This window comes from Ceraceosorus guamensis (genome assembly GCF_003144195.1).
Source record: "Ceraceosorus guamensis strain MCA 4658 unplaced genomic scaffold IE81scaffold_202, whole genome shotgun sequence".
NCBI lineage: Eukaryota > Fungi > Basidiomycota > Exobasidiomycetes > Ceraceosorales > Ceraceosoraceae > Ceraceosorus > Ceraceosorus guamensis.
The window spans coordinates 1-9,953 of NW_020290197.1; the positions used below are offsets into that span (position 1 = coordinate 1).

A 9,953-nucleotide genomic window follows, 5' to 3' on the forward strand; every position below is an offset into this window, starting at 1 on the left:
CACTCCACCACGTGACACGACGCATCAGCCCCCCCGCCCGCAAGACTCACCATGATCAAGAAGCCCACCGTATCCTGCATCCAGCCCGGACCCAGTCTTTGCTCCCTCTCCCTCTCCCTCTCCCTCTCCCTCTCCCTCTCCCTCTCCCTCTCCCTCTCCCTCTCCCCCTTTCTCTCGCCATTCTCCATCATCATCCCCTCCCTGCCCTCATCTTCGCGCCTCCTCCTCCTAGCCAGACCAGCAAGCGCTCTGAAAGCCAAAGAAGTCCTCAGAGCATGAAGTGTGGATAGCCAGGTGAAGGGATAGAAAGAGGAGGAGATGGGTTGGGATAGCGAGTTGTTCAGTTGCGCTGTTCGACTCAGCAGATGAGAGAGGAGCGCCAATAGCGGCGGCGGCGGCGATGGAGTGAACATTGCTTGCGCTGCTTGCGTGCGAGCGTGCGAGCGTGCGAGCGTGCGTCTGGCTGTGCTGATCCGAGTCGAGTCGAGGAATCGGGGGAAAGGGTAGCGCGTAGCTTGATGGATGGATCGGCGCGGATAGTAACGTTTGTGGCTTCGCAATGGCAACAGTTCAAGATTCGCAGCGTCAAGAGTCGAGATTTTCGAGAACGATGCTCAGCAGGCCCTTTCGAAGCTGCCACGGGTGGTGGTGGTGAGCGAAAGTGCTGAGTGCGAGTGTGTGCGAGTGTGGGGGGGGAGTATCGTCAAGTTCAACATTTGATTCGTGCTGCTTGACTTGATATTCCAATCAAAATACGTGCGGCGGGGCGCGGCGGGCCATGCATGCACGTACTCACAGCAATCAATGTACCTCCGCGGCTAATCTTTCGTCCGTGCGCGCGAATGGGCAGATCCATGGTGCGTGCGCGAGTCACGTGAGCGTGTAATCAGCAACGCGGTGAAATCAAAATTGAATCAAGAATCAAAACTTCTTGAAATCACGAATTCGTGATTCTTGAATCGTGAATCGTGAATCTCCCACCATGCAGTCTGAGTGTAAGTCGGCGAGTCTAGATAGAGCCTTGAGTCATGCGATGCGTCTGTCTGCACATTCAACATTTCAAGTTCGCCATCATCAGGACTCTTCACCACCTCGCTGGCTGACTCTGCACTGCACCGGGCACTCGGCACTCTAGCAAGCGAAGTCTGCGGAACCGATTTCAGACGCAAAAGAGCACAGAGAGAGAGAGAGAGAGAGAGAGAGAGAGAGAGAGAGAAGAGCGTGGAGGATCATGGCGCCGCGCAAGAAGAATGCCTCGATCAAGTCTAGCGGAGCAACGAGCAGCAAAGCTGCTCCTCTACCCGATTGGGTCAAAGGAGGCGCGCCCAAACCTGCTCCTTCTTACACTCGAGCAGGGGCAGCGGCAGCGGCAGCCCAAGACGAGTCGAATTTCACCTCGTCACGCAGCAACAGCAACAGCAACAGCAACAGCAACAGCAACAGCAACAGCAACAGCAACAGCAACAGCAACAGCAACGGCAGACCTCCTCCGCTCTTCCCGCCCGGCGTCAAACCGCCCATCTCGCTGCTCAATGAGCGCATTCAGAAACATCATGCTAGTGCTGGTTGGCAAAGGGCCAATATCGAGGTTCGAAGAGCGCGTGGTATGATGCGCGAGCAGCGTCAGCTTGAGCAAGAGCAGGATCAAGAAGAGGAGGAGCAGCAGCAGCAGCCACGACGACGACGACGACAACAAGGCGCCACGACGGCGGTTGAAGAAGAAGAAGCGCAAGATGGTGAAGAAGAAAGATGGACAGCATTCGCAGTGCTCACAAAGACGAACAAGACGGACGCTTCCAAGCCGCACACGGTCAGATTGCAACCTGCAGCGAGGGAAGAGGAAATGCTGCGCTGGACGGCAGGGGAGAGGGGCAAGGATATGGCTAGGCAGTTGGGCGCCGTGTATGCGCTCTTTCGCGTAAGTAGTGCCGTTGATGCGATAGCATTGGGGGGATGGGGGGGGGGGTAGAGGTTGGCTTTTGGGCTATTGCTGCTGCTGCTGCTGCTGCGCTCCTAGCATTCAGTCACATTCACGCGCTTGCATGCGGAAAAGCCGAGGGGGGGGGGGGGGGGGGGTAGAGGTTGGCTTTTGGGCTATTGCTGCTGCTGCTGCTGCTGCGCTCCTAGCATTCAGTCACATTCACGCGCTTGCATGCGGAAAAGCCGAGGGAAAATCCACATCGGGCACGCGCCGCGCCGCGCCGCGCCACTTTGCCTTTCCCCCCCCCCTTTGACCTGTACAGATCCAAACGCCCCTGACACACCCGCATACAGATCTGTTCCAACCTCAGTTTGAACCGCGTCTTGCCAGCCGGAGGTCCGCGCGAATATTGGCTTGCGCTGGAAGCTTACAAGAAGCAAGCACCTGCTCATCTGGACTGGATGTGGGCTTCAGAGCCTTTCGAAGCGGCCGCTAAGCGCATCGCGGAGAGAGCGGCCAAGGAAGCGCAGAGGCAGAGGGAAGCGGAGGCAAGGGAAAAGGGAGAGGTGCTGCAGTCGGATGGAAGGAGCAAGTTGGGCAAAGCTTGGACAGAAGCGAGGGAAGTTCGAATGAGCGCTAGGTTGAGGGAAATGACGGAAAAGACTGTCAGAGCGGCTCTGAATCTCTTTCCTCAAGCTGCTGCTGCAACCCTTGCGGATGAAGAGCGGCAAGACGAAGATGCATCAGTGCGCGCCTCGGATGCAGAAGGCGTTGCGAGAGGGGCGATCGACGAAGCGGCAGTGCAGAGCCTCGTCAAGCAGCTCACTGCTTTGGGATTCAGAATGGGCCACGCACGAAGCGCTGCTCGATGGGTGCACACCACTCGAGCCGGTCTCCGCACCGCCCCATCTTCCTCCTCCTCCTCCTCCTCCCCTTCTTCTTCCTCTGCCGAAGCTTCTCTACGCTCCTCCATCGTCTCACTCGGAGACAGAGAAGCGGCTCTAGAATACCTGGTGCTTTTCACTCCCGAAGAAGATCTACCACTCTCCTTTGCACCCAGCAAAAAAGCAGATGCCTTCATCACCGCTTCTACGGCTGGGGAGGAGAAGGAACGTCTGGCTGTCAGATGGGCCACGGATCGATTGGTCAGGTATGCTGGATTTCCCAGAAAGGCGGTGCAGAGAGCCATGGCGCAGACGCACGAGGCGCACATCGACGTCGACAAGCGGGAGATTGTGGTGCTGGAAATGCTCCTCGCGCGATTGGTCGGCGATGAGGAGGAAGCGAAACGGGTGCTCCTTGCAGCTTCTGATGAGGGAGCGGGCCGAACGTCGCAGGAGAAGCAAGAGAGGAAGAGAAAGAGGCAAGATGAGAAGTTGACTGTGGGAGCTGTGCTTGGAGAGGAAAAGTTGCGTGGCATCCCGCAGGACGAAAGGCCTTTGGGTAGCAGCAGCGATGGTGAAGATGTCGGGGCTTCTACAAATTACGACGTTGTAGTTGCGCAGAGGAAGAAGGGCAAAGGGAGCGCAGAAGGGGAAGAAGTGATCCTGAGGGTATGTCCAGGAGAAAAGTCGAGGTACCCGACGATGGCATCATTGAACGCAGCGGAAGAAGCCATCTCTTCCTCCACCTCTGCCTCTCTGCCCACATTCTACGTCGCCTCTTCCACCCTGCCTGCCTATCTACGCTTGGCACTCACAGCTGGGCTGATTAGAGCTGCGCGCACCAGACCGGATTGGATGGAGATGCTCAGCGCTGGAGAAGGCGGGTTGATCTTGTTGATGGTGGAAGAGCTAGAGAATACTTGGAAAGAGGTCTGCGAAGATCCTCCCGATCTGGCTAGCGTCATGCATGGTCTAGTCCCTGCGCTCAGTGCGTCGACAAGCGGCGCATCGCTCGACGTCACCGCGTCCACCAACTCTAGCGTCGATTCGCGAGCCATCAGTAGCAAAGCGTCGCAGAGGGTTCAAGCCTTGCGGAGAGATGCGCGGATGGACGCGTGCTTGTTGCAGGTTGCGCAGAGTCTGAGCCCCGCGGAGCAAAAGACGTGTGCGCAGATGCGAAAGGTCAGAGAGGCTTTGCCGGCTTTCAAAGCTAGGGATGAAGTGTTGCAGCTGCTCAGCAGCAACAGGGTCATCATCGTTGCGGGTGAGACGGGGTGCGGAAAGACTACGCAGTGAGTACGGGCATTTCGCTCTAGAGCGGCCATCTGAGCAAGAATGGTGCGACGAAACACTTGCGCTCCACAATCTGCTGACATTTTCCTTGGGGGGCGCCAATCGCCCTTTTTCAAGAATCCCGCAATACATCTTGGACGATTTTGCTCAGCGCAAGGAAGGGAGCTTGTGCAGCATTGTTGTTACGCAGCCCAGAAGAGTCAGCGCTATGGGCGTAGCTGCCAGGGTTGCGGAGGAACGAGCGGAAAGATTGGGCAGTGGGGTGGTGGGGTATGCGATCAGAGGAGAGAGAAAAGCGAGCAAAGATTGCAGGTGTGTCCGAGCTGTCTTATCTTTTGGCATGCTTCTCGGTTCGACGTTGCTGAGATTCCGCCCATCCGCACGCATGTGCTCATCAATGCTTCGCTCCAGGCTGCTGTTCAGCACCACGGGTGTGCTGCTTCGACGTCTTGCGACGGGAGATCCGGACCTGGTCGGTCTGTCGCATGTCATAGTGGACGAAGTGCACGAACGATCGGTAGACTCTGATTTTTTACTGTTGGAGCTTCGACGCGTGCTGCAGCGCAACCCTACTCTACGCGTCATCCTCATGAGCGCGACGATCGATCAGCAAGTCTTTTCGGACTACTTTGCAGGCGCTCCGTGCGTCGGTATTCCGGGCAGAACCTTTCCAGTGTCGGATCATCATTTGGAAGATCTGATTCGACTTACGCACTTTAGACCTTCTGCGCGCAATATGGGCGCCACGAAACACAAGACGGAACAGCAAGTAGAAGGGATCAGGAACTCGTTGATGCAGTGCGACTTGGCAGAGAATGATTTGCAGAGCGTGCTGAGCATCGTCGCTTCGCAGCGTATCGATTATGAACTGCTGGCTTGCGCCGTCAAGATGCTGTGCGAGCACGCGGAAGCTGAGGAACGTGAAGGTGGTGCTGATCCTTCTGCTGGCGGAGCGATCCTCATCTTTTTGCCTGGTGTGGGCGAAATTCGGTGAGTAGCCTTCGTCACAACCCACGGCATGCTGCGCGACGCTCATCTCAGGTTGGCACGGGCACAGACAAGCAATTGAAGCCATCAGGAGTGCAATCAGGACCAACGTCGACATCATGCCCTTGCACGCCAATTTGTCTTCAGAGGAACAACGTCGAGTTTTCTTGCCTCCTTCTTCCAAAGGCTTGCGCAAGGTGAGCGCAGCGCCTCCACAGCATTTTCTCGGCTTCGAATGCGAAGCTCACACGCTTTACACCGTCGCGTCCGCAGATCGTCGTCTCTACCAATGTTGCCGAAACGTCGATCACCATCCCGGACATCAGCTACGTGATCGATAGTGGTCGGGTCAAGGAGACGCGCTTCGAGCCCGAGTCCGGATTGACCCGCTTGGTCGAGTGCTGGGCTAGCCGTGCAGCTTGTCGACAAAGACGAGGTCGTGCAGGTCGCACCCGAGCTGGCGAGTGCTGGAAGCTCTTTAGCAGGTACACCGAAGAGAGGCAAATGTCTGCACAGCAAACTCCGGAAATTCGTAGGGTACCGCTGGAAAGTCTGTTTTTGCAGGCCAAGGCGATGGATGAGGAGACGGACGTGAAAGAGTACCTCGGTGAGGCTATTGATCCGCCAAACGTCGGCAGTATGGATCAGGCGCTCTCGACGCTCATCGAGGTGGGAGCCATTCAGCAAGATCGTGGTTTCAAGAGCAGACTCACTGCGCTCGGCAGACATTTGGTGCGTTCGCGTCGTGCACTCGGCAAGCGTCGTGTCTGGCTCTGCTCATGCTGACCTTGTGCACGACGACTGCCCGGACCCAGAGCAACCTTCCGCTCGACTTGCGCTTGGGCAAATTGCTCATCCTTGGCTCCGTCTTTCAAGCTCTGGCCCCTATGCTCACCGTAGCGGCCATCATGTCATGCAAGCCCTTGTTTCTGGCACCTTTTGAGAAGCGAGAGGAAGCAAATGCGTGCGTGCGCGCGTCCGCCATTCACGTGTCTCGCGTGCGTAATGCTCACTACCGCTTCTCTGCCCGCAATCGTAGAGCACGTTCTCGCTTCGCTACAGCAAATTCGGACCTCTTGACCGATGTCAATGCGTACGACGCTTGGGCCAGGCTGCGCTCGGAAAGAGCTTCCAATGCTGAGATGCGCGATTTCTGCGAGCAGGTGAGCAGGTGGGACGCGGTGCTCGCAGATGTCTGACTCTTGACTGACGGGCATGACGCACTCATGGCTGCGTGAACGCAGAATTTCATCTCGCCCTCGTCACTGCGAGATGTTCAGAGCAATAGAATGGATTTGCTCAGTCAACTGCAGCAGTTGGGCTTTGTGCCTCGAACGTACGATGCTCGCGCCTATCTGCGCGACGACTCCTTGCACGCTTTGGATCAACACGCTTCCAATCACTCGTTGCTCAGCTCTCTCATCCTTGCTGGTCTCTACCCCTCCGTCATAAGGGTATCTCTACCGTCAGCCAAGTTCGATCAAGGAAGTTCGGGGGCCATACAGCGTGCAGCAGAAGCCAAAGCGCTCAAGTACTTTGACGCAACAGGCAGAGTATTTCTGCACCCCTCCAGCATCCTCTTTTCCTCCAATCATATCCAAGGACATTTGGTCTGCTTCAAAAAGAGCGCTAGCGGAGAGGGACAGAGTAGCAAGACGTACTTGAGGGATGCGACGGATGTGCCTCTTTTTGCTTTGTTGCTCTTTGGCGGCAAGCTGACCATACATCATTTGGCTGGAGGTATAAGCGTCGGTTCTCATGCTCTGAAGCAGGAAGGGGCAGCAGACGTTTCCGACTCGCCGGCTCGACCGACGCAAGAAATACGTTTGCGAGCGAATGCTAGGATAGGCGTGCTGTGTGGTCAGCTGAGACGTCTTTTGGATGCTGTGAGTCGTCCGACTTCGAAGATGACGATGATGTCGAAAGCCTCTCGAGCTCATGCGCTCGTGCTTGCCTTTTACCTCTCCAGGTCATGGCTGAAGCGTTCGAGTCGCCTGCGGACGATGGCATAGCTGCGGCGGACAAGACGGGCGTCATCGAGACGATGCGAGCGCTCTTGGCACGCGATGGTCTGGATCCAGTCTAGGATACAAGAGCGTCTCAAAGCCCGCTCCGAGTAAGCTTGCGCTTGTCTCTCCTTCGCTAAGACTGCTTCTAGCTTCTGCTTCCGTTACAATGCATCGCAATCATTTGCATCACTTGTGCCAATGAACACGTCATTCTCCAATATGCTCGCAAGCTTTTGAATTCTAGCCTCTTCATCCCCTTCCCGGCCCGCCTCGACCGGCCAACTTCCAAGCGGCAAAATCGCTCTCTCCAAACCTGAACATTTGCGTCGTGCCATGATCGCACACGGCCAGGATAAAGTTTCGCCTTCCGCTCTTCAAGGGCGGAAAAGGATTTGGTGGGCGAGTGGCAAAGTTCGTATCGCGTTTGTGCTGTTTGTTCGCGGGCAAAGGTGCGCGCGAACAGCCGGGTGGGGCGTGCGACCAAAGATCCACGATGCTTCTCAGCGCAGAGCAGCTTTGTGCGAGCAAACGACGCTCTCGACCATCTTTGCTGCTCTCCTCCTCCAAGAAGCGCGAATTCGACAGGGATGCTCTTTGGGCTTCTTTTTTCTCCCTCTGCAAACGCTTGACCATGCCTTTCCCGTAGCTCTCATCGTTCCTCTTCTTCTCCCTCTGAGCCCGCGTGATTTCCCGCTCATCCTCGACGGGTGCCGTTCCGACGACACTGGCGCTGCCTGCCTCTTTGCCCGGAGCAGCCTTGCTGGATGTAAAGCTGGAAAAGGTCTCCTCAAAGTCCCACACGCTAGGCACGCCCGTCGCTCGAGCGTTCACTATGGATATCCTGTATTCTGGCAAGGGGGGATCGGACCTCTTGAATTGCGTTGCGGGTCTCCAGGCGTAGTAGATGATCGGCATCATGGTTCCGTCGACTGCGTCGTCGAGCGTGTCGTCTGAAGACGGTCCATCAGCATTGTGAAGCGCACAAGTGACAGAGTTGCGCCGCGAAGGCAAAGGTCTATCGGGACCTGATGGCACGATGCGAAGGGCTGCAAAGACGTCGTCTGTTGGGATGCGGCACGGTCCCAGAACAACTCAGCGATTGTTCAGCTCCGCGAGAAGACGGAGGCAAATCAGAGCAAAATGCACGACAGCTCAGCTCACCAAACGATCTCCACACTCGCCCGCCCATGCCCAAAAGGCCCGTTCCCCGCGTCAACGAAGCAGTCTCCCGCGCGCTGGCCCTCCAGCCCAACCGGTGCCAAACAGGCCCACATATCCCTGCGAGCGCCGAGTATACAATGCTCGTCCCATCCTCAAAAAGCTGCAGTCCTCGTCGTAGTGGATAGAGTGCAAAGTCGAGGAGGCTGACGAGTGGGATCGCGTGCGGATCTGAGCTGGTCGAAGGGCTTGAACGCGAAGCGAGCGGCGAGTAGCTGCTAATAGATGGTTGAACTGATCTTGCTGATAAAGCCTGACTCCTCAGAGCGTCCGAGACATCTGCTCGTTGCACATGGTAGCCCAGTCTCTTTAGATAGGCATACACCTTTGGGTTGCGTAGTCATCAGAGAGGGATTGGGTAAGCTGTACATTTTCTTCCTCTAGCGCGTATTCAGTGCTCACTTGATAGCGATCTCTGCCACCTGCACCTGGCATCATGGTCGCAAAAGCTTGCTGCACGCTCATCGGCACAAAGTTCTGCTGCTCCGCTGCAGGGGAACCCGCCTCCGAAAATGTTGCTGTGTGATGCTTGACTTTCACTCTGCATTCCAGCGCGCCCCTCTCGACGAGGTAGATGGCCTCTTCGGGAAGCAGCTCGTACCTCGCTCTCAATCTGGGGTAAAAGACTCCCTCTTTCGTCACACCCGCCAGATTCGGCGCTTCTCGTGCAAGCGTCTGATGGTGAGATGCGCTCAGCGAGCTGCACGTTTCTGCCATCCTCGCCTCGCACAGATCTTGGTCCTCCCCGTTGGTCAGTACGCCCACGCGCCTGGTGATGCCCATGGAAGTGAAGAGCACGCCGCGCACGACTTCCATGACGCATCTGTTGAGCGTCGGTTCCCATGTGCCTATCGAGAGCGCTTTGCTGCGAAGGATGAGAATGCAACGAGGCGGTGATCAGCTCAGTGGACGATCATTCGGTGAGCAGGAGTCGCACGATCTCTTTGATGCACCGCATACATGCGGTCGCCCACACTACCATCCACATATACACGCGCGCACACACACACACACACACACACACACACACTCACCTACCGATCCTCCTCTTACCGCTGATGGCCAACAACATATTGTTCCTGCTCCTCTCCAACGCTCTACGCTGTCCTCCAAATCCCGTCGGCTCAAAATCCTTCTCTCCCCTCTTGGGTATGAAAGCGGAGGCGGAGTCTTGCTGCTGCTGCTGCTCCATCGGCGCATCTTCGCTCCCTCTTGGCGCCATGGGCGATGGGGAAGAGTGGGGCGCGTTGACGCTAGAAGGGAACAGTTCCTCCTCCTCTCTGATCGCTCTGCGAGCCAATTCGGCCAATGCGGAATAATCCAACGATTCTTCATCATCCTCCACTTCATCCTCTTCCTGCTCTTCCGCTTGAGCTGCTGCTGTGACAGATTGCGATGATGATGCTCGACTTGCTCCTCGAGATGGTGAAGGGAGAGCAGCGGAGTTGGAGTTGGAGGATGCATGCTGGGCAAATGAGACGCTACGTGTGGGACTTTTGGCTCTTGCTGAGGATCGAGCGGGTGAAGACCGACTGGGAGAGATGGGATGGCCGGACATTGTCCACGGATCGCCGCTGCTGCGGCGAGGTCTTTGGGAGGGAGGGGGGGGGGGGGGGGGGGGGGGGGGGGGGGGGGGGGGGG

At 56.8% G+C, this 9,953-nt stretch overlaps 3 protein-coding genes across 3 annotated transcripts; 1 reads left to right on the forward strand and 2 right to left on the reverse strand.

Annotated features, from left to right (window-relative positions):
- Window positions 1-50: 50 nt before the first annotated feature.
- IE81DRAFT_369635 (hypothetical protein) lies at window positions 51-693 on the reverse strand (the record flags this gene model as incomplete). The annotated part of the gene is made up of 1 exon (XM_025517269.1): window positions 51-693. A coding segment is annotated over exon 1 (363 nt), but the record flags the coding sequence as incomplete, so codon positions are not given.
- A 504-nt stretch (window positions 694-1,197) lies between these two features.
- On the forward strand, window positions 1,198-7,584 carry IE81DRAFT_327212 (P-loop containing nucleoside triphosphate hydrolase protein). Its single transcript, XM_025515047.1, has 10 exons — window positions 1,198-1,918; window positions 2,275-4,097; window positions 4,216-4,410; window positions 4,510-5,088; window positions 5,156-5,282; window positions 5,359-5,817; window positions 5,901-6,049; window positions 6,125-6,248; window positions 6,330-6,971; window positions 7,055-7,584. Exons 1-10 carry the CDS (start codon window positions 1,232-1,234, stop codon window positions 7,169-7,171), a joined length of 4,902 nt encoding a protein of 1,633 aa, XP_025365877.1. The 5' UTR covers window positions 1,198-1,231; the 3' UTR covers window positions 7,172-7,584.
- Window positions 7,344-9,870, reverse strand: IE81DRAFT_350808 (hypothetical protein; the record flags this gene model as incomplete). Its single annotated transcript, XM_025516605.1, has 4 exons — window positions 7,344-8,155; window positions 8,256-8,637; window positions 8,715-9,177; window positions 9,347-9,870. The coding sequence occupies 4 exons, from the start codon at window positions 9,868-9,870 to the stop codon at window positions 7,344-7,346; spliced, it is 2,181 nt and encodes a 726-aa protein (XP_025365878.1).
- Between the last annotated feature and the right edge of the window lie 83 nt (window positions 9,871-9,953).

Coding starts and splice junctions, on each gene's coding strand:
- IE81DRAFT_327212 (XM_025515047.1), top strand. CDS start 1,232: ATGGCGCCGCGCAAGAAGAATGCCTCGATCAAGTCTAGCGGAGCAACG. Junction 1,919..2,274: donor CCGTGTATGCGCTCTTTCGC/GTAAGTAGTGCC, acceptor ACCCGCATACAG/ATCTGTTCCAACCTCAGTTT. Junction 5,818..5,900: donor CTGCGCTCGGCAGACATTTG/GTGCGTTCGCGT, acceptor GCCCGGACCCAG/AGCAACCTTCCGCTCGACTT.